At 44.8% G+C, this 27,748-nt stretch overlaps 1 protein-coding gene across 4 annotated transcripts; it reads right to left on the bottom strand.

The window, feature by feature from the left end:
* Nucleotides 1–176: 176 nt before the first annotated feature.
* Nucleotides 177–27,748, bottom strand: PANK4 (pantothenate kinase 4 (inactive)). Of its 4 annotated transcripts, XM_058161046.1 has the most exons (19): nucleotides 27,575–27,745; nucleotides 22,209–22,291; nucleotides 21,415–21,623; nucleotides 19,110–19,293; nucleotides 18,588–18,680; nucleotides 18,094–18,247; nucleotides 17,645–17,826; nucleotides 16,574–16,655; nucleotides 15,090–15,190; nucleotides 13,624–13,779; nucleotides 12,676–12,788; nucleotides 10,593–10,680; nucleotides 9,332–9,483; nucleotides 8,649–8,704; nucleotides 6,901–6,950; nucleotides 5,436–5,540; nucleotides 3,830–3,930; nucleotides 1,723–1,791; nucleotides 177–614 (listed from the first exon to the last, which is right to left on the bottom strand). In XM_058161046.1, the coding sequence occupies exons 1-19, from the start codon at nucleotides 27,735–27,737 to the stop codon at nucleotides 395–397; spliced, it is 2,361 nt and encodes a 786-aa protein (XP_058017029.1). In that variant the 5' UTR covers nucleotides 27,738–27,745; the 3' UTR covers nucleotides 177–394. The 4 variants fall into 4 exon arrangements, 2 of the variants coding, with proteins under 2 accessions (XP_058017029.1, XP_058017030.1); XR_009152468.1 differs by lacking the exon at nucleotides 177–614 and having other exon boundaries at nucleotides 3,830–3,908; nucleotides 27,575–27,748; XR_009152469.1 differs by lacking the exon at nucleotides 177–614 and having other exon boundaries at nucleotides 1,735–1,791; nucleotides 3,830–3,908; nucleotides 5,436–5,506; nucleotides 27,575–27,748.

The following is a 27,748-nucleotide window of genomic DNA, read 5'->3' as shown; positions in this document are numbered from 1 at the left end:
ATATACAATATATAGATTGATTTTTTTTAAAAACCTTTTCAGGACATTTCAATACAAGCACATCTCACACACACACACACACAAATAAAAACCCTGGAGGAAAAAAAAAAGGAGAAAAAATCAAAACTTTTGCCATCACAAATACCGCGTCAAATTCAGAGAACACACGCATGGAGTGAGTGATAGCTGCTTTCTTTTAAGTCACAAAAGCACAATATAAATACAGAGGTGTGTGTGTGTGTGTTTCTGTGCGCGCGCGCAAGAGAGAGAGAGAGAGAACACATTTTCCCTGTGGTAATAAAAATACATTCTTTACAATTAAAATTGTAACTAGTGCAAGTCCTTTGCTTAAGCCGAAGCTCGACCTCTTCCGGGTCCCCTTCTGCGGTTTTTATCAGGAGGGTTTGAGGGGGACTTCATACTTGAAAATCACGCTGAAAATCTTCCCGCCCAGGCGATCGGCCAGCCAAGAATTTTTCAGCACTGCCAGCTTAAGACTCTCGCATTTCAGCTTGGCGTGATAGTTGGTGTGGATAGCCCGGCCCATCCCTTCGATGATCACCAGGTCGGTCTTCCGCTCTCGGACCAAGCTGGCCAGGCCCTTGTCCAGACGGCTGCGAGAATTAAGAAGGAGGAGGATTAAATGACCGCTGAAAGGGAGCAGTTGGCTCTAAGGGTGGTTTAATGGATGCGGGGTGTGTGTGTGTGGATGCGTTCAGATTCCTTAAAACAACTCACACAAACACACACACCGGGATATCTACCCTTGGTTAATTTTAAGCCTTTTAAATAGCTCAGCAGGTGTGTAGAGCACCCCGAAAAATAGGCTGCGCCCCCTTTTTACGTTTCTTTTTAAAGGTTTTATAATAAGCAACAGCAAATCGGAGAATTTTTCAATGTAAGAGCTGGAGTTCCTCCAATCAATCAGAATAGAGCTGGAAAGGGACCGTGGAGGTCTTCTAGTCCAACCCTCTGCTCATATACCGCTTTCAATCTGCAGTCGCCCGATCTATCTAGCATGATTGTAGGATCTTCGGGAACAAGGGTTGGCAAGCTTTGGGGTTGCTGTTATTTAATGCTAAAGTTGTCTCCCAAACTGTTATTTAATGCTGTTGTTATTTAATGCTCTTGTTATTTAATGCTAAAGTTGTCTCCCAAACAATGCCGAAAGGCCTCAGCTGTGTGCCAGAAGGTTCTCACCCGTGGCTAATTTTGAAAGAGCTTTGAAGGGGCCAAGAAGGGGTCAGTTGGGCCCTCTGGTGACTAATTCGGAGGCGGGCATTTGCAAAAGAAACGTTAGAGGGATTTATGGCAAAAAGGCTGCAGTTACAACAAACCAAAGATAGAAGTATTGTTTTGAATTGTTGTTTTTTCAAACGGCGATCCAATTTAGCCAGATAATTTCTCTTGGGAAAGGCAACTACCTGCATCTCTTGTTAGAAAAGGGAGGGGGGGAAAGCCACGAGCATCAGGAAAGAAAAAACTTTTAAATCCCAGAATTCCCTAGTCAGCAAGGGCACAGTAAGGAATTTGGGGAGTGGGGTGGGTGGGTGGGCTGAGCTTACTTTCAGAAGCAGTTCAGGCTGGGGAAGTCAGCCGTTCCGGCTTAAAACCCCTGGATCGTTCATTTTATCCCCCGTCCCCCCCACCCACGACCACAAAAGGGCAGCGACTCTGATGTTTATCGTTTTATTTTACAATGACTGGTGAAGATGGGCCAACCTGAGATCCAAGCAGGGCGAACTGGAGCCGGTCTGGACTAAAAGGAGCCTCTCTTCCTTCAGGGCAGTTCTAGAGAGAGACAGACAGACAGACAGAGGGAGTTAAATGGCAACATGGGAGAAATGCTCTGGTGCAACCTTACAAACAAGAGATGGCTGGAAAGGTGGGAGGATCTCAGTAGGAAGCAAACTGGGGTGGGCGGGTGTGGGAAACATGTTGGCTGTGAAGTTTCCCCAGAGCCAATTTTAGTGGAGGCCTCGAGAGAACCAAACGCTGCTTTATATATATACTTGATCAAACCAACTTGGCAGATGTGAAAGTTCTCCGTATTTCACTTACTGACATCTATTATCTATCATCCAATCCATCCGTCCATCTATATCATCTATCCTATCATCGACAGCAATAGCACTTAAGGCTTATATACCGCCTCACAGCGCTTTTACAGCCCTCTCTAAGCGGTTTACAGGATCAGCCTATTTGTCCCCAACAATCTGGCTCCTCATTTTACCCACCTCAGAAGGACAGAAGGCTGAGTCAACCTTGAGCTGGTGGGATTCGATCTGCCAAACAGCTGAAGTAGCCTGCAGTGCAGCACTCTAACTACTGCACCACCTCGACTTATCTTATCCTATATTATCTATCTATCTCTATATTTATATCTATATCTATCTCTATCCATCTATCTATCCATCTATCTTCTATCTAAATCTATCTATCTTTATCATCTATTAATCCTATCATCTATATCTACCTACCTACCTATCATCCATCCATCCATCTAAATCTATCTATATCTAAATCTATCATCTATAATCTATATTATCTATACCAGAGGTCTCCAATCTTGCCAGCTTTAAGACTTGTGGACTTCAACTCCCAGAATTCCTCAGCCAACTTTGCTTAGCCAGCTTAGCAAAGCTGGCTGAGGAATTCTGGGAGTTGAAGTCCATAAGTCTTAAAGTTGGCAAGGTTGGAAACCCATGATCTATACTATCTATACTATCTATCTTTGTTGCTGGCAATCCTTATGATTTATATTGATATATTGACCATCAATTGTGTTGTAAATGTTGTACCTTGATGAAGGTATCTTTTCTTTTATGTACACTGAGAGCATATGCACCAAGACAAATTCCTTGTGTGTCCAATCACATTTGGCCAATAAAAATTCTATTCTATTCTATTCTATTCTATCTCATCTAAATCTATCTATCAATCCTATCATCCATTATTATCTATCTATATTACCTATCTTCTAAATATATCTCATCTAAATCTATCATCTATCATCTACCTATCAATCCTATCAATTATCTGTGTTATCTATCTATCTATCTATCTATCTATCTATCTATCTATCTATCTATCTTACATCAAAGTTACATCAAAGGGGATGAGCAAAAGGAAGAAAAGCCCAGGAAATTAATTCAACATATGCAAAGAGGTTGATCTGTTAGCATTAGCAACAATTGTTTTACTTCATTAGATTACATGGTTATCTAGAATATTTTTTTATGGCAGTCTGGGTCAGGGATCAGCACTGTAAACTGAATAAAACCAATGGAAACACTGTAAGAAAATAAAGTGGTAAACTATTTGATCAAGAAGATACAAAAGTAATTTTACTGAGTAGCCAGAAGCATTAGAGAAAACACTGGATGTTTTTTAAAATAGAAGGGGGTCCTATATTTCTGTTTAAATTCAGTGGTTATCTAAGACTTAGCCGAAGGAAGGTGAACATGAATAAATATATTTATTATTTCTATTACCGTACTTAACACTTAAAACCGTAAGATCAAGGTTTTATTTCTTCTCAGACTTTAGACTAAGTGTTGTTATATCCGTTTTGTGATTTTGAAGCAAATGTGTCACTTCTCTGAGTTGCAATGACCTTGTGGTGTTCACGACATCATCCCAATGTCATTGTGTCTTCTTAATAGTCGCCTAACTTGACTCAGTACGTTCTTTTCAATAGCTTTCTTGCCAAACATTTTACTGCATTACACTGAGAGCATCCTCAGGCTATGAATTTAAAACGCTCTTCCCTTGCCCAAAGGTAAAAAAATAATAATTTTTTTTTGATTCTTCAACCACCAATCCTTACCGGATTACACCGTCCATAGCCGCGATCCTTTCCGCCACCAGCAAGGATTCGTTATACGTGACGTCATTCAGAGCAGGACCTGAATTGCAAGCCAAAATAACCTGGTATTGCAGAAGAGAAAGAGAGAGAGAGAAAGAGAGAGAGAAAGAAATGCAAAGGACATTTTGGAGAGAAGTCATTGAGGGTCAGCACTCTCTATGATATAAAGGGAGGTTTGAGCCATTTTAAATTGGAACTGAAATAGATTCTGAAATAGTTTTGTGCCCGGGGTTCCCTCGGGGGACATTAGAACGAGGAACACCGCCACAATTTTTTTGTGGGGGGACAAGCTAAATATCCCAGGCCAGGGCCCTTCCTTTGATCTTGGCCTAGTGTGGCAAGAAGACACCAAATGCATCTGGTATTATTTCTGGGGGTTGGCCCAGAAATGAAAAGGGCTCACACCCTTCACTACTTAGCCGGAAAAAGTTTACAAGACAAGAGTTGGCACCCCAAGAAGTATTTATATACAATCTAGAAACTGCCTTGCCCATGTCTTTTCCTTTGGCCACGTCCGTGTTACAGGTTAACTCGCTGGCAAATAATTGATATTCGGCTGGAATTGATTGATCACCGAGGGTTATAACTGCATGGGATGTTGGTCTCTTCCTCCTCTTAAAGCCAAATTCCCTGGGGCAGACCCCCAATTCAGCTAGGAGGTCTCCTGCCACCCAGCCCCAGGGGTGGGTTTCAAATTTTTTTACTACCGGTTCTGTGGGTGTGGCTTAGTGGGCGTGGCATGGCTTGGTGGGCGTGGCAGGGAAGGATACTGTAAAATCTCCATTCCCACCCCACTCACTCCAAGAGAAAGATATTGCAAAATCCCCATTTCCTCCCGAATAGCTGGAACTTGGGAGGCAGAGAATAGATGGGGGAAGAGCCCAGTCAGAATTTTTACCACCGGTTCTCCGAACTACTCAAAATTTCTGCTACTGGTTCTCCAGAACTGGTCAGAATCTGCTAAAACCCACCTCTGCACGGCCCCCCAAAAGAAAGACGACAAGGTTGTGGGTCTTTGTGTTGCGAGCTTCGAGGTGTGTGTGGGGGGGGAGTGGGGAAGAGATGGGGGCTGAAGAAAACCTCTTCTCTTTCTAAGCCACGATTCTGACTCGCGTCTTCTGCGGAACTTAAGTGATTTGCTGTTAGCAAGTTGGTTAAAAACTCCAATCAAGCTAACCTCTGGTGTTTCCACTAATTCTTTTTTTAGCTGGGATTAAACGATACGATGTCCATCTGTCCCCCCTGTGTCTGTTTTTGGTTTTTTTTTTAAATATAGTAGCTATAAAAATAGTAGTGGTTCCGTTTTCTTTCTAGTCTTTTGCTAGCTGGGCGTTTTCCACAAGTCCCATCAGAAGGCCAGAAGATGATAGTAGTTGTAGTCATACACCACCAATACCCACCCTCCAAGGTACCAAGTTGGAGAAAGGGCTTTTCTGGGGGGCCTTGTCTCCTCTTAAACCACCAAGCCGACACACAAAGGCGTGGGCGAGAGAGAGAGAAAGAGAGAGACAGACAGACAGACCCTCGAAGGCATTTCACCCTAAGACGCCGCGGAAACGTTACTGACCTCCGTGCCCCTACAGAGCAATTCCCTAACAAAAGGGAAGACACCTAAGATGATATCAATTCCACTGTTATCTGCAAAAAGTAAGGCACATTTATGAGCTGGGGCCTGCAAAAGGAAAAAGAGACGCATCAGAGCACTCGGAGACAAAACGAACGTTCCGCGCATTCGGCCATGGATCCCCCAGGGGCCTCAAGTCAAGCTACGCTGCTGGAGAAAGCCAAAATCTGGGGAGGGACCCACAACCATCCTTCAATTTAAATAATAATAATAATAATAAATAATTAATAATAATAATAATGTGAGAGGGAAATCTCTCTCAGTCCCCTGGAATTTCTTGAGTATTGTTGAATTTTGCAACGAAACTCTAGGTTTTTTTTGTCACGCGAGACAAAGGTGGGAGTAAGCGGGAAAAGTTGACGTCACACCAAGGACTTCCTTGGGGGGGGGGGCGTCCTCTTCTGTTTTTAAAGCAAGAGCCCCCACTTTTGATGCTGTCACCCTCTCCCCCAATGTCCACTCCAAGAATGGGGCAGCAGAGGCAATGTGCTAAAATAGGTAAAGGTTCCACTTTGTGCTAGTCGTTTCCGACTCTAGGGGGCGATGCTCGTCTCCCTTTCAAAGCCGAAGAGCCAGCGCTGTCCAAAGACGTCTCCGTGGTCATGTGGCCGGCATGACTCAATGCCAAAGACGCACGGAACACTGTTCCTTTCCCACCAAAGTTGGTCCCTATTTTTTCTACTGGCATTTTTTAAGTGCTTTCGAACTGCTAGGTTGGCAGAAGCTGGGACAAGTCACGGGAGCTCACCCCGTTATGCGGCGCTAGGGATTCAAAACACTGAACTGCCAACCTTTCGATCGAGAAGTTCAGCGGCTTAGCCACTGAGCCACCGTGCCCCTTTCGTGCTAAAATAACCCATGGCCAAATCCAACAACACCTTGTCTCTTAAAAGTAAACTTGGTTCGGTCCAGAAAGTCAGTCTCACAAGAGACGAGAGTCTGGTGACATGTTAAAAAAATTCTTTCTTTGTTTCTGAACCTTGGTTTTTTTTTGGGGGGGGGGAGGAGGACTTCAACTCCCAGAATTCCCCGGGCCAGCCGTGAATTGATATTGAAATTGACAGCCGTAAGGTTGGCATTGAAAATGAAGCAGAAAGAGGATGTAAAAATTGATTATCAAAAGAGGGAATTTATTTTACCAATGGTTGGGGGGGAAAAAGGGGGGTGGAGATTAAGACTGCAAATTGGTATTGCTATGTAAATTAAATACCCAGGCAATCCGATGCTTATAAAGCACTAAGAATTGTATTTAACAGAAAAATCAATCAATATAGTACATTTGGGAAACGCTGGACTAGCCATTTGGTTTCCTCTCCTGCTCAAACCTGTGAGATCCTTCCCTCTATTCTTCCTTTTTCTCTCCCCCCCCCCTCTAGCAAAACAGCCCCTCCGAAAACAGGTGAAATACCTTGAGCCGTTCCACCCATTCGCTATAAGAATCCTCCAACCAAGGACGCTCTGGGCCATTCAGCAAGGGAAAAGGTGAAGAGGTGGGAGGAAAAAGAGGGAAACAGAGAGAGAGAAAACGACATGATCAATTGTCAAAAGAACTTAGAACCGTGATGGAGAACCTGTGGGACGCAGAGCCCACTCTGTGGGCACAGGCGCCGTTGCCAGCTACTCTTCTTCTGGTTTCCGGCACACACCTGGTCTTCGTGGGCACCGGAGCGCCGGAAAATGGCCTGAAAACAGCCAGAAAATGGCCCATAAAATGGGCAAAAAACAGGCACGCGCACACCGGCCAGCTGGTCTTTGGGTTTCCAATGCTCCAGTGCGCACAAAGACCAGCTGACCAGTGCATGGGTTTCTGGTGCTCTGGTCCGCACGCCCAAGCACATGCACGCATGTTCCAGTTTCGGCACTTGGTGCTAAAAAGTTTTGCCATCACTGTCTTAGAATTTGCCACTTCCTGGAAAGGAACGCTGAGAAGACCAGGCCGCCCGATCCCTCAGCGAAAGAAAGAGTGGATTTTTAGAAAAGTTTTGAAGAGCATCTCAAAGGTTGAATTTGAGAAAGGGGTTACCTCCCCCCCCCAACTCTACCCACTAACTCAGTGTCCAGAGATCAAGCCAACTTCTCCAGGAAGGCCTGCCAATGTTTCAAGCTTTGAAAGGTTTCCTTGCAAGTTTGAAACATTTTTTTCCAACGAGCTTTGCAAGGCTTTTTTAAGGGGTGTTTTTTTTTAAAAAAAATTATTATTTATTTGCATCCCGGCATTATTATTTTGGAAAAAAAATAACTCAAGCGGGGTAAACATGTACAACACGTCTCTTTTTTCCCCCACAACGGTTTAGAACAATTAATCCATGGAACAACTTGCCTCCAGAAGTTGTAAATGCCCCAACACTGGAAGTTTTTAAGAAGAGACTGGATAACCATTTGTCTGAAGTGGTTTAGGGTTTCCTGCCTAAGAAGGGGGTTGGACTAGAAGACCTCCAAGGTCCCTTCGAAATAGTCTAGTCTAGTCTAGTCTATTCCTATTCTATATTTGTCTATTCTATTCTATTTTATTCTATTTCTATTTTATTATTCTATTCTATTTAATCTATTCTATTCTACTCTATTCATCCAGCTGGCTTTCACGATCTCTTCCCTCTTGGCCGGTTGCCTTAACCACTAGACCAAACTGCCTCTCCAGTTTCAACCTCCATAGCTCAGCTACTGCCCTCCAAGCAGATGCTAGAACTGTTGTTCCCAGCTTGCAGGATCCAATCAATGTGAGGCCCTTGGTTCCCAGACTTCCAGCCAGAAAATGGCCCCTGCCATAAGGCTTAAAAGACCAGCAATGGCATTTGGGCTTTGCCGGAAAACAACATTGGTAGCTTCGTCTTCTGCTTCGTCTACGTCTTCCCTTTATTTTTGTGACTTGTGAACGTTTGCCAAGAAAGGCCTTTGGTAGTTTGCCTAATTGGACCAAAGTTTGCGATAGGACTGAGGAATTTGGGTTGGGAGGCATTTGTTTTACTCTGAGTTGAACGACGCTGGGAATGAAGTAATTCTCAGCTGTTCGAATAAAGTTTGTTTGTTTTTTCACAGACTGAGTTTCTTACTACCTACTTGGGCCTGGGTCACAACACCGATTGTGGGCGTAAGTCAATGACTCCCTGTATTTAAAGAAGGATTTTTCTCAAATTCCCCGCTCTCCACCACTGGTACCTTGTAATTTTTCCTTGGCTTCTTCAAATCCAAACTGGGCCTCCGTTTCGAGGACGCTGGCAGAGAGAGAGAAAGAACAGCATACAGGTGAGAAAAACCAGGTGCTGCAGTGAAATTTCCAACTTAAAAGCCCTAGTCCAAAGCAATGAAGGTAGTCCTTGACTTACAACAGTTCGTTTAGTGGTCGTTCAACATTAGAACGTCACTGAAAAAGTGATTTATGTTGTATTTTACACTTATGAATGTTACAGCATCCCGTGGTCACGTGATCAAAATTCAGACGCTTGGCCACTGGCTCGTACTTACGACGGCCGCAGTGTCCCCCCCCCCGGGGATCATGTGATTCCCCTTTTGGGACCCTTTGGACGAGCCAAGTCCAGGGGGAAGAAGCCAGGGAAGTCGCTTAACGACAGTGCGACCCACTTCATGGCTGCAGCGATTCTCTCAATGACGGCGGCAAGGAAGGTTGCCAAAATTGGCCCCGGAGCTCATTTGAACAACTGCTTTGCTTAGCAACCGAGATTTTGGGCTCGATTTGCGGTCGTAAGGCGAGGACCGCCTGCCACATGTTTTGGGGTTGAACAAATTGGGGCCCAGCTCAACCGCCCAGGTCAGAAAAGCCAGAATTTCTGGGTGTGATGAAAATCGTAACCGGTGAAAAGGGGAGCGTTGAGAAGACTTACTCCGAGACGGCTTTGGCTCCCCAGTCGAAGACGTTTCCCGCCAGGAGACCCTTCACCAGAGCGAACTGCCTCTCCTCCCAGCCCAGGGAGTCCAGGGACTCAATCACCTCCTGGTAACGCCGGAGTGCAATGCCATTCTCCTTCTGCTTTATCTGAGAGAGAGAGAGAGAAAGAGAAAGAGAAAGGGAGGGGAGGGAGAGAAGATAGATATAGACAGACAGACAGACAGATAAGAAGATAGAGAGAGAGAAAGAAAGGGGGGGAAAGGAGGGAAAGAGAAGGTAGACATAGAAAGACAAGCAGGGAGGTAGATGATAGATAAATGAGAGAGAGAGAGAGAGAGAGAGAGATGATAGATATAGATGGAGAGAGAGAGAGAGAGAGATGATGGACAGATAGATATAAATATATAAATGGATATAGATGATAGAGGATAGATATAGATAGATGATAGATAAATATGGATGATAGACAGATATAGTAGATAGATAGATAGATAGATAGATAGATAGATAGATAGATAGATAGATAGATAGATAGATAGATGATAGACAGATATAAATATATAGGTGGATATAGATGATAAATAGATAGGTATAGATAGATGATAGATATAGATAGATGATAGACAGATATAGTAGATAGATAGATAGATAGATAGATAGATAGATAGATAGATAGATAGATAGATAGATAGATAGATAGATAGATAGAGATAGATGATAGACAGATATAAATATATAGGTGGATATAGATGATAAATAGATAGGTATAGATAGATGATAGATATAGATAGATGATAGATAGATGTTAGAAATGGATGATAGACAGATATAGATAGATAGATGATATCGATAGATGATAGACAGATATATAGATATAGATGATAGGTAAATAGATATAGACAGATAGATGATAGACAGATATAGATATAGATAGATAGATGATAGAGAGAGAGGTAGGTAGATGGGGTTAGTCTTCCTCAGTTGCAACTGAGTCTCTCTTCAGCTACAGGAGACAGAATAAATTCATTCGCCTTCCTTCCAAACGGATCTTCCTTCCTCCCTCCCTCCCACCCCTTCTTCCCTTCACCTTTCTTTCATCATCTTCCTCCCTCCCCCCCCCCTTTTCTCCTTTCTCCCTTTTTCCTTTCTATCTCCCTTCCTTCCTTCCCCAGGGGGGATGGGATGGGGAAGCAAAACTGGGTGAGGGCTCCAAAGAGACGGGGCCGCACTCCAGGGCAGCGAGGAAGAGGCCTTACCTTGGAATAGGGATCGGGGAAGTTAAATTCGTTCAAGCAATGCTCCCTTGTATCCAGCAAACTTCTAACTGTTAGGCCGCCATATGCGCTGAGAAGGAAAAAGGAAGAGAAAAGAATCAGTTATACTATGGGGGAAAAAATTATCTTGTGCCTTTTAAAACCCCTGGTTTATTTCTAGCAAATTTTGCTCCCTCGGTAACTCTGGTCAAGATTTGTAGAGGAAGAAAGAAAGATGTTATCACAAACTCAACAGTTGTTGTTTTTTTTTCATTTTGCTTCTCTATTTTTTGGTATTCCCTTTTTATTTACATAACCAGCCTGCCTTATTCTTCACAAGTTAGGGCACATTCTCGCTTTAAATTAACAGAGAGCCAGCTAGAAGAATTGAGTCGTAGCTACTGAACCGGCAGAATAGATGAAAATGGAAAAGAAAGAAGAGAATCGTTAAATAGGGTGATCTTCTGGTACAAAACTGGCAAGAATAACCAACGGGGTCATCTTGCCCCTTTTGGCCCAGAAAACTGAAAATATATTGAATTATGGCCAGAGATCAAGGAACCCTATTTACAGTACAATCTGGCCAATTGTAGTATTTATTTATTTTATTTATTTATTATATTTGTATACCGCCCTTCTCCCGAAGGACTCAGGGCGGTTCACAGACAAAAAACAACAGAAAACATATAATAGATTAAAAACAGCTAAAGAATAGATAGTTGAATTCAATTGATGCTCTAACTTTTGAATACAAATTTAAAACCTCATTTAAACCCCTTTTTTAAAAATCCCAATTTAAAAAACTACATTCAGGCTAGTCCTGCTCTTCGAAACAGCAACGTCTTCAGCTCGCGGCGGAAGGACTTGAGATCGGGGAGTTGACGAAGCCCCAGAGGGAGCTCGTTCCAGAGGTAGGGGCCCCACAGAAGGCCCTCCCCTAGAGGTCCCCAGCCGACATTGTTTAGCTGACGGTATCCGGAGGAGTCCCTCTCTGTGAGAGCGCACTGGTCGGTGAGAGGCTAATGGTGGCAGTAGGCGGTCCCGTAAATATCCCGGCCCTAGGCCATGGAGCGTTTTAAAGGTGATGACAAGTACCTTAAAGTGAACCCGGAAGACCACTGGGAGCCAGTGCAGGTTACGCAGGAGGGGTGTTACATGGGAGCCAAAAGGTGCTCCCTCTATCACCCGCGCAGCCGCATTCTGGACCAGTTGGAGTCTCCGGGCACACTTCAAGGGGAGCCCCATGTAGAGAGCATTACAGTAGTCCAGGCGGGATGTAACAAGGGCATGAGCGACCGTGCATAAGGAAGCCCTTATGAATGAATGGTGTTGTGTTTTTTTTTAAAGTAAAAGAAAAGCAGGAATTATAATTGACGGTGAGAAGTTGACAAATCAGCCAGAGAGAAGACTTAGCAATTTTGCTAGTCATTAATATTAATAAATATTAAGTTACTAATTAAAGTCTCTTGCCTTGAAGGGGGGGGGTTGGACTAGAAGACCTCTGAGGTCCCTTCCAGAACTAGGATTCTACGTTCTGTGGCCATGTTCAAGTCCAGTCCTTTCTAACAAAAATGACAGCCGAACAGAATGCAGCTAGTCCTCAACGTACAACCGCTGGTTTAGTGACCGTTTCACGGTGCAGTTTTTGTTTGCTAAGTGAACCATCTGTTAAGCGAGTTTTGCTCCGTTTGACGAAATTTCTTTCCACGGTTGCTAAGTGAATCGCCACAATTTTTAAGTTAGTAACCTGGTTATTAAGCAAATTTGGCTTTCCCCTGGACTTTGCTGGTCAGAAGGTTGCAAAAGAGGATTGTGTGACCCCCCTCAGGGGACGCTGCAACCGTTGTAACCTCAAGTCAATTGCTGTTCTCCTGAATTTTGATCCCGTGACCCTGGCGGGGGATGGCTGCAAGGGTCGTAAAGCATGAAAAACGGCCCGATGTAGTTTTCTTCGGTTCCGTCGCAAGCTTCGGGCGGTCGCTAAACGAACGATTATTAAATCGAGGACCGTATCTCAAAACTGCATCCAGAAATGCAACAGGCATCCCCCCCCCACCGAGAAAGCCCTAGCCCCCCTCCAACTTACAATGGCTGTTGTCGGAGTGTTTGAAGCTTCTCCCTATATTTGTGTCGGAATTTGTCGGCTCGCTCGGCTGCGTCGACCGAATCGGGTTGGCTGGCTGCGGCCCGTTTAGCGACCTAGTCGGGGAAGGAGAGAGAGAAGGGGGCTAGAGGAGGGGAAAACTTTATGCAAGTGGCTGAATTAATTTCCAGATTCTTCCTCTAGTTTAATGGGTTATCCCTCCCCCATCCCCACGCCCCCCAAAAAATCTCCTTTTCCTCAATTCCTAATTCTCCCCCTAAAAACGCTCCAAGCACTCCGCCGGTAGAGATTCTCCGTCATCCAGATCAGGGTTGTCCCATGGTTCTTGTTGTCCTGGTTTTGGGACAGCCATGAGCTGGATGACGGAGAGTCTCTACAGACTTTTAGCTACGCAATTGGGGATGGGCAGCCTTGGGTTGGGGGTGGGAGCAGGAATGGGTTTAGTGCTTCAAGGACCCTCTAAAACAGGGGTGTAAAACTCAAGGCCTGCAGTCTGGATCCGGCCCGTGATGTGGTCAGATCTACCCCGCGAAGCCATCCTGGAAAATATAAGGGGCCAGCCCGCATTGCTTTGGCCAGGTCCAGTGGTGGGTTGCTACTGGTTCGCCTCGGTTCGGGCAAACCAGTAGCAGTGATGGCAGGAGGCTCCGCCCAGACATCATCAAATATGCTCTGCGCGTGTGCAGAAGCAAGTGAACCAGTAGCAAACCCACCCCTGGCCCGGTCTTCCCAATGCAAAGAGGAAACATGCCAGCAGTTTGGGGAGTGGCATCAAGCTGGCCACGCCCACCCAGTTGACCACGCCCCCCGCCCCCGCCCGAGGTCAACCACAGCACCTTTTGTGTTCGGCTTAGTGTTCCTGGGCTGTTGTGGGTGGCTGCACTTCCTCATCCTCCCCCCCCACCATCCTCACCGTAAACTGGTCCTTACCCCGTCCAAGGACTCCTCAAAGCACGAGAGCCAATACTGACGGGCCAGGACGTCGTCGGTCAGATCCACGGTGTCGGCGACGTACGTGGAGGGATCCTCCAGCAAGGGCAGATTAACCAGCATGCGCTCCAGACGATCCATTTCCAACATGTCGAACTGGAATAAAAGAAAAAAAAGAGAGAGGAGAGAGAATGTAATGTGAGCAGGATGGTCAAATAATTTATTTAAGTTCAAAATCGGTGGGGAACTGCATCCAAGGAGGAGCAAGGAGGGGGGAGGGAGCTGTGCTTTTGCATGCATTATAACAGCGATGGGAAACCACAGCCCAGGAGATGCGTCCGTGTTTCTTTTTAAAAATAAATACATAAAAAGAAGGAATAAAAAATATGAATATTGGCTTCCATAAACCTTCATTTGCTCTCGGTTGGAAGATTCAAACTTTGCTCCCCTTTCACAGGAGGAGGGGTGGGGGGGTGGGTATTAAGAGGTGAAGAGAGCCAATTTAGTCTAGTGGTTAAAGCACCAGGCTAGAAACCAGGGGACTGGGAGTTCGAGTCCCCATTTTTGGCATGAAAGCCGGCTGGGTGACTCCCACTAGGAGATTGGGAGTTCTAGTCTCGCTTTAGCCATGAAAAACAGCTGGGTGGCTTTGGGCCAGTTACCAGGAGACTGGGAGTTCTAGTCTCGCTTTAGCCATGAAAAACAGCTGGGTGGCTTTGGGCCAGTTACCAGGAGACTGGGAGTTCTAGTCTCGCTTTAGCCATGAAAAACAGCTGGGTGGCTTTGGGCCAATCAGTAGATTAGAAATTCTAATCCTGCCTTGGGTATGAAATCCAGCTTAGCCCACTCACTCTCTCTCAGCCCAGCCCACCTCACAGGGTTGTTTATTAAAAAATAAAAATAAAGGTGGGGATATACATAAAAATAAATAAATAGAGCTTTGCAGCCGTGCAAAGTTTCCCTTCCTCCCCCCCCGAATCTCAAACCAAACGGGGTCTTCCCCCCCCACACACACACACACTTCTGCATATGGCACGCAAATCATCCCGCAAAAAAATAAAAACCTTGGCCGGTGTCACATCTGCTTGGTTTTCCCTGAGCAGAGATGCCACATTAAGATCGGAGTTAAGGCGGCCGCTGAAGTTCTCAACAAAAGCTGGATTTCAGAACTCAGAAAGGAGGCTTGGAAGTGTTCATTTTGGGTCAGTTTGAAAACCATTAGGGAAAGGGAAAAAAAAAAAAAACCTGCAGGATTCCGAGATTTCCTTGCTCACAAGGCAGATGTTTCCTGTCCCAACAGCGAGTGAATCCTGGCAGGCCGTTGTTCCATTGTTTCGTTGGAAAACAGGCACCGCCAGGACTCATCCTGCCTAGAAACCCACCAAGGGGGGGGGGGCCTGGGGAGAGTTATATTTAGGTGAGGGGGATCGAGGCGGTGCTTTGTCCTATATGCCAGGAAGACTCACGGTGCCACTTCGTTCCCGCTGCATGGGGCAAACGTCGGGCGATGTGCTCAGCAGGCCTGAACTGCTAGCATAGTTCTCCCCCCAGCTGTATAAATTGGGATCTTGTTTGCAGGAAGCGGAAGAAGCGAGAAAGAGAGAAGGGTGTGGGGGGGAGAGAAATATATAAGATATTCCAGCATACGCCAAAGCGGTTCTATTTTTTAAAAAGTTATCAGCATTAAAAAAAATTTTTTTTTAATTTTTTCAGTATATTGGATGGGATGAAGGAACACACATCCAGGCCCGATTAAAAGCATGATTCTTGTTTTTTTTTAGAAATCGACAGAATTAATGCAGTTTATTTTCTCCAATGAAAATTTAACGCGACTTGTAACACAAACCCCGAAGCAGAAGGGGTTCGTAGGGGCTCTGGATTAAAAACGGGAGCTGCAAATATCCTAAGAATTTAAGTTGCTCGTCAGGTTGTGTGAGCACACTTGCATTGTAGCGCTTGCGTTATTTCTTTTGTTTAATTTTTTTTTTAATACAAACATTCCATCTTTCGTTAAACCGGGTGTCGTCCAGGTATAAAATTCTTTGTGTCTTAACAATTCAACCTACCGCCGTGCTCATTACTTACATTCATTCTCATATTAATACTAAATAATAATAATAAAATACCATAACCCTAACGTTTCTTTTCTAAACTTGTCTAATTTTTTCAATACGTTACTCTTGTATTTATTCTCTAACCACTGATTAAAATAACTGCCTTATCTTATAATAATCTGAGTCTTCCTTTCCTTGAATTGCAAATGTTAATCTAGTCTAGTATGACTGTAACTTTGTTGCTGGCAATCCTTATGATTTATATTGATATATTGACTATCAATTGTGTTGTAAATGTTGTACCTTGATGAACGTATCTTTTCTTTTATGTACACTGAGAGCTTATGCACCAAGACAAATTCCTTGTGTGTCCAATCACACTTGGCCAATAAAAATTCTATTCTATTCTATTCTATTCCTATTCTATTCTATTTCTTTTATGTACACTGAGAGCATATGCACCAAGACAAATTCCTTGTGTGTCCAATCACACTTGGCCAATAAAAATTCTATTCTATTCTATTCTATTCTATTCTATTTCTGCACGTTCTAATATTTTCTTAATCACGTTTTCATCCGTAGGGACCTCTTCGCTTTTCCAGTTTTGTGCAACTACGATTCTAGCTGCGGTTATTACACGAAGCACACACACACACATACACACACCCCAAATAGAGGCATGTGACAATTTCAGACCTGGTGGAGGAGACTCCGAGCCGAGGGAGGCTTCTAGCAGGCAGATAACCAACACAGAAATCCAGTCTCTACCTGGTGAATTTCTTCCCCCACCTTTGGCACAAGCCAAAGGCTTGGCTGTGAGGGGGAAGGGGGGGGCTTTTACTTTTTTGGGGGGGGAGAAAAGGATAAGGCCCAGAAGAGAGAGGGGCTGTACTTACTGTCTTGCTCTGCTCCTTTTAAGAAAGCACCTATGGCTCCCAGGTAGCCTTCATGCCTCAGAAACAAAGCCTGCACTTCACCCTGTCGTAAAATGAAACATTTGTTGGCAGGAAGGAACCCCCCCCCCCCAAGGAGCAACTGCCGTACATTTACAACACCGAGCAAAAGGCATGGAGGTTGCTTCAGACCCAAACACTGCGCTGGGACCCACAGCCCAAATTTGCCCTTTCTTCAAATTTAGGGTAAAGGGATTAAAAAAAAACCAAGAAAGGCTCTGCAACAGAAACGTTACAGAACCACAAAAATTAAGGTGTTGATTTCTCCGAAAGCATCTACTAAGGCAACCCGTCTCATCCTTGGGTGTTGTTTTTTCGTTCTCCCCAAACTTTAAGGCGTCTTTAAGTTCTTCCTCTGACACGGAGAAATTTAATCATCATCATTTAACGACCCCATAATCCCTTGCCGGGTGGAATCCAGGCTAGCAGAGCGTTTTACTGTCACCGATGCGGAGTTTCGTTCAGCAGATAACTTTCTCATTGTGTCCAGAGCGAGAGAAATATCTGCCTCTACCTAGGATCGAACTCACCGCCTCCCGATTGTGAGGCGAGAGCTCCACCTCTAGGCCACTGCACCCACTCCCACGGAGAAATTTAATAAACAGGGGAAAAAGAAATCATATTTATTTTTAGCAATAGAAGAGAGCATTTGTAGCTCGGGGTTACTCTCTTGAGCTGTTGGGGGGGGGGGAGTTTCTTGCAAACGTTTCATTACCAAACTAGGTAACATCATCAGTGTTAGAAGGCTGAGAGGTTTGCTCTTTGCTCTCTCTCCCCTTCTAGCACTGATGATGTTATCTAATTTGGTAATGAAATGTCTGTAAAATAAAAAAAACACCAAGCTCAGAGAGAGCTAAGGACCACACATAATTTGATTTGTTTAGATACCTTTATAGAGGGCTACTTCCGTGCCCACACAACTATATCCTCCGATTTTCACTTTGCTCTGCCTTAAACCCCACCTCATCTCACCCCGCCCTGCCAACCTGCTACAAGATTTAATTTTCCCGCTACCTTGGAGAAGAAGTTAATACTGTAGGTGATGGTACGCATCGTGACGGGGTGACCTCGGATGAAGAAGCCGCCAAAGTAGATTTTGTTTAGGTTGTGGAGTTTGGCGTGCAGGCAAGCCAGCTGCCCGATGTCGTTGCTGATCATGTGCAGTAAACTCTTGGCCATGTCTTCTTTGGAAAAATCTGAGAAGGGCACAAGAGGGGAAGGTGGGGAGTTCAAGCCCCGCCGCCCACCGTACAAAAGTCAATTAACGGAATTTTGTTCGGAATGAGATTCAGGGAAAGAATCAAAGATTTTGATTTCAATGAGATTTGGAGATGGCCACTGATCTGGAGAATGAAAACAAAATAAAATAAAATAAAAAAGGCCCTTGATTTTAATGGGCAACCCCTTTAAGAGACACCCCAGGTTTGAAGGGACCGAAGAATAAAATGTCGGGAAAATCTTACCTTTATCGGCCGTGGCAGATTTTCCAAAACTGCTGGCTATCAGGTTCCCGCTGAGCCCGAGGGTTTGGTAGGCCCCGCCGTAGATGTCCTTCACCAACATGTCGACGTTGGTGTGTTGGCCCTTCGAGGCAAGCTGCAGCAATTCATCAAACTTCTAAAAAGGGGAGAAATCCCCAAAGGTCTGTCAGATGAACAGGCCTTGAAGGATGGATAGTTCCTGGTTTTTCTTTTCGTGTCCTTCATGAAATCAGTTGTGAGTGGTCTCGGCCTCCCTTAGAGAGACAGAGGGAAAATCTCCTTGCCTCTAAAAATCTAGCATGGTAACCTTAAGAAACAGCTCTTTTTCCTGATGAGCTAGCTTTCTAAATGCAGGAGGAAAACCATTGGGAGGGTTTCTCCTCCTGCAGGAGACCAATTTTGGCCACTATTTGTATTTGCTTGATTTAAGAGCAAGCCATCGCTCAAGAGGTTGAGTTGCTAGTCAAGAATATTACCTTGGTTTTCGTAAGCAATGCTCCGAGGCCCCAGAAAGTCCCGCCTCCGATGGAACTTCCGCCAATCCACTCAAATTTATCTTCCGTTTCCACCTATCGAAGACAAGGAGCAGATTCCTGCCTAAATCCCAACGCTATTCCATCGATAAGGAACGTAGCAGCCTGGAGCTGAATGGGCAAACGGATCTATTCTTATTCTATTGCGGCATCCTGATGGGTTTCGTGATCAAAAATTCGGAGGCTTGGCCACTGACTTGTATTTATGACGGTTGCAGTGTCCTGGGGTCACGTGATCCCCTTTTGGGACCTTCTGACAAGCAAAGTCAAGGGGGAGCCTGATTCACTGAGCGACCAGGCTACTAAGCTTAACAACCCCAATGATCCACTTAACAACTGTGGCAGGAAAAGCCCATCAAATGGGCCCAAACTCAACTTAACAAATGTTTCACTTAGCGACGGAGGTTTGGGGCTCCACTATGGTCAAGGGTTACCTGTACGCCGATTAAACCAACCGGTCCTCACCTTGACGATCGAAACTCCAGAGCCGATATTGACCAGCAAGTAAGGAAAAATGTGGGGATGGTTCATCTGAAACCTGAACTCGGGGTCGGCATCTTTCAGGTAGACGAAGGCTTCGTGGGGGATGTTCTTGAGGACAAAATTACACCCCTTAATCAGACAGGTCATCACGTCTTCTTTATCTAATCTACCCGGAAACCAGGTAAGGAAAACAACAGGGCCGTTAACAGCTGCAGAACCAGCTCCTCACTTCCTCATGAAAGAACCGTTGAGTTTTTCTCTCTCTCTCTATATATATATATATAATTTTCTTAGTTGCAACTAATGCTCTGAAGGAGGGTTTATAGATGGGAAGGTCTCATATGTACCCCAAAACAGGACTGGGGAAAGAAAGGGCTGCCTCAGAGAGGAGTGGGGGGCAAGATCTTTTCCAAAGCACCCGAAGGCCAGACAAGGAATAATGGATGGAAACTGAAGAAGGAGAGATTCAACCTGGAAATAAGGAGGAATTTTCTGACAGTGAGAGCAAGCAACCCATGGAACAGAAGTTGCCTTCGGAAGTTGTGGGAGCTTCATCACTGGAGGCTTTCAAGAAGAGACTGGGCTGCCATTTGGCAGGAATGGTGTAGGGTCTCCTTGGACGGGAGCGGGTGGGGTTGGACTAGATGACCTACAAGGTCCCTTCCAACTCTTGTTAATCTGGTATACCTGGTGGGAATATTTTATTTAGATGAGTCCTTCTCAACCTTGGCAGTTTTAAGATGGCTGAACTTCCAAACCCCCAGAATTCCCCCAGTTGCTTATTCCGGCTTCATTCCAGCACTGATATATATATATATATATTTGGCACCTGTAACATTTATAAAATGTGGATCTCGCTTCAGTTTTCAACAAAAGGGCTTTTCTTGATGCGGACAGGAGCTTTTTGCAATCCTTTCACCCAACGGCTTTCTGCTTCATCGGACAGCCTCTCCCTAACCAGCTGCCCACCAGAGGGCACTGGGAGGGCTCAAGACGGCAAACTCTTATGCTAGTGAATTTAGGGAGTTGTGGTCTTGACAAATCCTTCCTTTAACACACCGAGCGATGGGGGGGAAAAATGAAAATAAACAGGAAGGAAATTTTCTCAGCTCTTATGGCTCCCTGGGAATATAACTCCAGAATGCCTGTGTAGCGCAGGCCACAGTTGGAAGGCATTCTGTTGAATAAGCTGGTTAACCATGCTGGTTTAAGCAAGTAGAGGAAACTGGGCTTCTTTTAATGTGGGGCCTGACTCTGGGCCAGTGATCATCATTCATGGGCAAAATTGTGGCTGAGATTTGAAAACCCGGTTGATGGGGGGAATGCAAAGACTTTACTTTCCCACATGTCAATCTGATGTGGTTTAAACCAACCCTTAAATGCTGATCTCTAATTATACAATTACCTGTCTGCCAATTTTTTTTAAAAAAAAACACCATATACAGGTGATCCTTGAGTTATGGCCGGCTGCTTAATGACTGCTCAAAGTTATTTGAGGGGGGGGGAGGTACTTACAACCTGGTTCAATTGTTGTGCACCCCACCCCATTGCAAGCATTCAGCATCTTGTGGACTATAGGACCACATTTTACAGTGCTTTTGCCCATCGCAAACCCTGGGTTCGTTTAACGGCCACGGCGGCTGCTTTACAACTGTGATATCTGCTTTCACGACTACCACGAAAAAGGCGCTTAAAATTTGGGCTGGGTAGGTGGGTGACCACGATTTATGACAGTACGCTCCAATTATGGCCGTAAGTCAAGGACCGCCTGCAGAGGGGTTTGAGGATGAAAAGGACGACTAGGGGTGATAGGATAGCAGTCTTCCAATATCTGAGGGGCTGCCACAAAGAAGAGGGTGGGGGGCTGGGGGGGTGTCAACCTATTCTCCAAAGCACCTGAAGGCAGGACAAGAAGCAACGTGTGGAAACTCATCAAGGAGAGAAGCAACTTAGAACTAAGGAGACATTTCCTGACAGTTAAAACAATTAATCCGTGGAACAGCTTGCTACCAGAAGTTGCGAATGCTCCAACACTGGAAGTTTTTAAGACAAGATTGGATTAACTTGGCGTAGGGTTTCCTGCCTAAGCAAGGGTTTTGGACTACAAGACCTCAACAAGGTCCCTTCCAACTCTGTAATTCTGATCTTCCCTCCACCCTTAATCTTGTCCGCCGGAATGACATCGTCTTCGACGCGCTCCGCCAAAAGGCCGGTGGGAGGTTACCAGGCTCGAAACGTAAACCCGTCGCACAAGACCCGAGGGTGTCTCCTCGGCACTCGCACTTACTGTAATCCCAGCTTCTTCTCAATAAGTTCTTTGAATTTGTACGCACCACCCCCCGTGGCTTTGATCACTTTCGTTTCGGTGTTGACCAGGTGGTCTTTGATGAAATCCAAGCAGGCTTCGATATAGGTGTTCTCAAACTTAATGAAATGGAGGCGGGCCGTGATCTCTTCCTGGACGGTGATTTCGTAGGGAGATTCGGGTTCGACATCCTTCAGGGGAGGGAATCGACAAACAAAAGATTCCTGGGCCAAGCTTGAAGCAAGGTTAATCTCAACAGCTTTAAGGTATCTGGACTTCAACTCCCAGAATTCCCCAGACCAGCTGGTCCAGATTCAATTGGGTTTAAACCAGATTGCTGAAAAGTAGCAAACTTGTAGAGATGAGACTCTTAAATCTCAGAAATTTGGGGGCTTTTTTTTTTGTTGTCATCATATTTGGGCACCTGTCGTCATCATTATCTTTTAACGACCCCATAATCCCTTGCGGGGTGGAGCTAGCAGAGTGTTTTACTGGCTGGATGCCCTTCCTGTTGCCAGTACGGAGTTTTGTTCAGCAGATATATGTCTCATTGTGCCCAGGGAGAGAAATATCTGCCTCTACCTAGGATCGAACTCACAAGCCTCCTGATTGTGAGGCGGGAAACTCCACCTCTAGGCCACCGCACCCACTCATATTTGGGCACCGGTGCCATCCTAAAATTTTGGTTGGCACCTGAGCCCTGACATCTCCTGCTGCAAATCTTTCAGGCTGACGGCGTTGAGTTTCAAAGACAAAACGGAAAACGGGAGTCTTACCTTGCATGATTGATCGAAGGACTGTACTCTGGCCACTTTATGTTGCACGGTGGAGTAGTAAGCCAACTTGGCCAATGATCCCCCTGTTGAGCAAAGCAAACCAGGATTGAGAAAAAGCAAAATTTGGGGCACGGTTGACAGGACTTCCTTGCAAAACCCAAACGATTTGGACCATGGGAGCGGGCGCTTTTGCTCCAAATGTCTCAAGAGCACAAGAGGCTCAGAGCCAGATTCACTCACACACACACACACACGCCTCCTTCTTGTGCAATGCCAATCCAGACATCAGGAGTCTTGTCCCTCAAGAGATCTCAAGAACGAGGGTAAATGGTGAACAGCAGTCTCTATTTATCATTATCATCATCATCATCTTTTAACAACCACATAATCCCTTGTAAGGTGGGGTCTGGACAACTGACTGGAGCTAGCAGAGCGTTTTACTGGCCGGATGCCCTTCCTGTCACCAATACGGGGTTTTGTGCAGCAGATAAATTCTCAGTGTGACCAGAGAAAGAAATATCTCTCCCTAGGCCAGGATCAAACTCACAGCCTCCTGATTGTGAGTCCAGAGCTCCACCTCTAGGCCACCGCACTCCAGCGGTCTCTATTTATGCCGATCGGTAAAGGCCAATTCAAAAAAAACCTGACTACCACCAATTTTCCACGTCCCCCTCATTTTGCTTCCTTGTCCGCAAGTAGAAAAATACTCCTTCCTTAGAACTTCACAATTCCTGGAGATTTTTCAGGGTTTATCAACCGTGGGCATCTTTCTAGAAGGGTGGACTCCAATTCCCAGAATTCTCCGCAATGCTGTCTGTGGGGATTTCTCCTTACTTCAGGGTTGGGTCTCTCTTTGAGAAGTTCCCATCCGTTACTTCTGGGTGTTGAAGTCCCCAATGTTGGAAAGTCACCGAGAGCAAGAGGCGTTTAGCCCCTTCTTCGACAATCAAGCAAAATACAAAATACCTCAACTTCCAACCATTCATTTAGTGACCATTCGAAGTTACAACGGCAGTGAAAAAGTGACTGAAGACTGTTTTTCACACTTACGACCGTTAGGGCATCCCCATGGCCACGTGACTCATATTTATGACGGTTGCAGTGTCCCAGGTGTGTGTGTGTGTGTGTCATGTGATCCCCGCTGACAAGCAAAGTCAAGGGGGAAGCCAGATTTGCTTAACAACCATCTAACTTAACAACGGCAAAGGTCGTAAAATAGAGCAACAGGAATTTTGGGCCCAACTGTGGTCGTAAGTCGAGGATTAGCTGTATGTAGGCAGAGAACAAGGAAAAAGAGAGAGGGACTCTTTTTGCTTTTAATAAATTCACTTAATAGGATTATTATTTTTTTTGCCTGGTTCTCAAGTTACTTTCCACGCTAGTCAGCATTGAAACTTGTGATTTTATGATGCACTATTCAGCCTCTGAACCAAGCCAGCGGTTAACTCGTAATTCATGTTTTGCCAACGCAGAAAATTGGTTGAGAATTATAATCCGAGAGAAGTATATTACACAAAATAAACATTGCACACAGCAGTTTATGAGCTACCTCATAAATTGTGGGTGTAGGTAAAAGCCGTACATATCTATATACATGAACACACACACGCAAATCGAAAGAAAACTTTTAATCAAGATAATCAGCTAAACACACTGAACCATGCCTTAGTGACCAAACCACAACGGGATAAATAAATTCATTGTGGACTTAACGACCACAACTGCACCCAAAATTTCCATTGCTAAGTGAGACATTGGTTGAGTTTTGCCCCATTTTATACAAACTTTCTTGCCATAGCTGTTGAATGAATTGCGGCGGTTGTTAAGTTAGTGACACGGTCCTTAAGTGAATCTGGTTTCCCGGTCGACGCTGCTTATCAGCAGCTCGCCAAAAGGGATTGCATGGCCCTGGGATGCTGCAACCGTCATAAATATGAGTCAGTGGCCAAGTACCATGTTTCCCCGAAAATAAGACCCTGTCTTATATTTTTTTTGAACCCTGAAATAAGCGCTTGGCCCCATTGCCATGCGCTCAAAAGCTCGATTGGGCTTATTATCAGGGGATGTCTTATTTGGGGGGAAACAGGGTATCTGAATTTTGATGAGGATGGCCACAGTCGTGTGAAAACGGTCATAAGGCACTTTTTTCAAGTGCTGTTGTAACAACAGTCCCTAAATGAATTGTTGTAAGCCAAGGACTAATTAACGAGGGAATTAAAACCATAATGGCTGGACGCATGGAACAGAGTAAGCCAGACCAAGCCGTCATATTTCTGGTTTAGAGCAAAAAAGCGAAACTTCAAAACAAGCCCATCATGTCGGCCTTATCCCGCTGTGCCCTTAACTTCCCTGACTCCTTATCACCAGGTGCCAGCCACGCCAAACTCAAGGGAATATTTGCAGATCGCAAAATGCCAACAGCAAAATGCGCAGAACCCGTCCTCTTGGGGCTTTTCCCATTTCTACCAGAAATGTTGACAGCCAGCAAAAAAAAAAAAAAAGACAAAACAGACAATGAAAATGTCAGCCCTGCTCACCAGAAGCTTCTCCTGAATTTTGGCACACGTATAACCCCCACCTTTCCATGCTCGGCTACATAAAAGTTTTTCAGCGCAGAGTTAAAGCCGACCTGTCAAGTCAGAATTAGATCTCCTAGCTCACGAATTTAAAAAAAAAAAAAATACAAAAATCAGCACAGAAAGAGAAGGCATGCCTTGAAAAAGAGACAAGTAGGGAAAGGAGCTTCTGAGCTTCATTTTATTCCGTCAGCCAACTTCTTGTGTTATTTACTTGATGCTGGGTTGTATCCAGGTAGGGGAACCGTCGTGCCAAACCGAAAAACAAGCAGATGTTAAATTAAAAAGCTAAAAATGTTGCACGGATCCCTGTGGCCCTGGTCTCAAACCCCACCAGATTTGGCGGGGTTCATCCTATACAGAGCTGGGGCTGCTTCATGGCCTGCTGAATAAACCACAATTGAGTACATCCCGCGAACAGTCAAACCATGGCTTGCAAACCCATCACAACCCATTAAGCAAAATCTAAACGCACCGCATTTGCAGTTACACGCAACCTACCCGAAACGTGGCAAAAAGGCAAGAAATCCCGTTTATTTTCCATTAGTGATAAATTTGAGTAATTTAGGAAGAGAATTCTGAAAATAAACCACTAAAGGAATGCTGTTTTTTTTGTTTGTTTGTTTGTTTACATTTATACCCCGCCCTTCTCCGAAGACTCAGGGCGGCTTACAGTGTATAAGGCAATAGTCTCATTCTATTTGTATATTTTTACAAAGTCAACTTATTGCCCCCCCAACAATCTGGGTCCTCATTTTACCTACCTTATAAAGGATGGAAGACTGAGTCAACCTTGGGCCGGGCTCGAACCTGCAGTAATTGCAGGCTTTGTGTTCTTAATAACAGGCCTTACCAGCCTGAGCTAAACCGGCCCGGTGGTTGTTGTTGTTTTTTAAAAAAAAGATTTATATGGCTACTTCTTCCATTCCCACATTAATCTGGGACAAAGCATTTCCACATCAATGCAAAACTTTTGGAAAAAAGCGCAGGGCATGTTTCTAAAACCATAGTGTTTCGCGTTCATGTTTATTTACTATTTACGGCCGGGCTTGAATTGCAGATTATCTGAGAACATAAATTAAAAAGAAAATATGTTTTTTTTAAAAAAAAAAAGTTATTTCCATCCTGGCTTTCAGGAGACTCATAACATAACATATGGCCTGTATTTGGAGATACGTTTCTTCCAAATTTCTGGGGGTTATTATTATTTAGGGGATGGGGGGGGGATATTTGTAAATCAGTTTTTTGGGAGGAGAGGAAAGGTGTGTCTGTCTGTGTGTGTGTGTGTGTGTGTATGTATATGTATAGAAAGAAACAGACATTCTGTGAACTCCGAAACTAAAATAATTAAAATTTTATTCTACTAAGCTCGCAGAATGTCCGTTTCTTTCTTTACAAGTATAACTGGAATTCGTATTTTTAGAATAGCTTGTAATATATATGTATATATGTGTATGTAGGTCTTGGCGTTTCAACGAGGTCGCCAAGATACTCTCAACCTTACACAGGAAAAGACCCGAATACGCCAAGACCTAGAAACCTATACCCGTGAAACCTACAAAAACATATGTATATGTGTATATGTATATATATGTGTATCTATGTATATGTATCTCTGTATATATATATGTGTATCTATGTGCCTGTGTATATGTATCTGTGTATATATATATATATATATATATATATATATATATATATATATATATATATATATATATATATATATATATATATATGTATCTCTGTATATATATGTATCTATGTATATGTATATGTATCTATGTATATGTATATATGTCTATCTATGGATATGTAAATGTGTATATATATATGTATCTATGTATATGTGTATGTGTATATGTATATGTATATATGTGCATATGAGTATATGCATATATGTGTATGTAGGTCTTTGGTTATTCGGGTTTTCTCCCGCGTAAAATTGGAAGTGTCTTGGCGACGTTTCGACGAAGTCTCATTCGTCATCTTCAGGCCGGTGTTTTCGGCTTCGTGCTTCTAGGAGCAATGTGTGATCGCAGCTGTTTCTTCCTTTGAACTGCTAGTGAGTTCAAACCCCCAATAGCAGTTCAAAGGAAGAAACAGCTGCGATCACACATTGCTCCTAGAAGCACCAAGCCGAAAACACCGGCCTGAAGATGACGATGAGACTTCGTCGAAACGTCGCCAAGACACTTCCAATTTTACGTGGGAGACAACCCGAATAACCAAAGACCTACATACAAACACCCGCGAAAACCTCAGAAAACATATTTGACACCCAGGAGAAATTTAAAAGCTCCCCATTTTTGGGGATGGGGGTTGATTGGGGGTATCTATCCACCCCCCAAAAAAATAAGAATAACAAATTCTCCCTCACCCCCCTCAAAAAAAACCTCCCAGGATTTGTTTATACCGTCTCCCTGTTGCCCCCCCCTCCCACCCAGCCCTGAAATCCAGAGGGACGCTGGTCTTCGTAGTCTTCGCCGGCTCTAAACCTTGGGCGAAGGCGAGCGCGGAAACTACCGCTCCCATCAAGCGTCGCGCCGGCCGGCCGGACGCAAAGCACGTCGGGAGTTGACGTCCGGCGTCGCCCTCCGCAGCGGTTATCCTTATGAGGCGCGGGACTGCAAGTCCCGGCGCGCCTTGCGCGGCGCCTCAGTTCTCCCCACCCCCCTGCTACCTCGCTGTGCCTCCTCAGTGAGGGAAAAGGAGAAGGGCGAACGGCGGAGGCGGCGGCGGCAGGGAATCGGGGGTCGCGGGGGAAGAAGTCGCCGCGGCCGGGCTTACCGATGTCGATGGCGAAGCGCTTGGCGTTCTCGAGGTTGCGGAAGATCTCGTCCGGCGGCAAAGTGATGCTCTTGTCCAGCCGGCCGCCTCCACCTCGCCCGGCCCGCTCCGCCATTTTGGACGCATCGACCCCGCTCGCTGCGCGGCCGGCCTCTTTAGACATGCAAATTTATG

Source organism: Ahaetulla prasina, chromosome 18 (assembly GCF_028640845.1).
Source record: "Ahaetulla prasina isolate Xishuangbanna chromosome 18, ASM2864084v1, whole genome shotgun sequence".
In the NCBI taxonomy this organism is placed as follows: Eukaryota; Metazoa; Chordata; class Lepidosauria; order Squamata; family Colubridae; genus Ahaetulla; species Ahaetulla prasina.
This window is presented reverse-complemented; position numbering and strand designations above follow the sequence as displayed.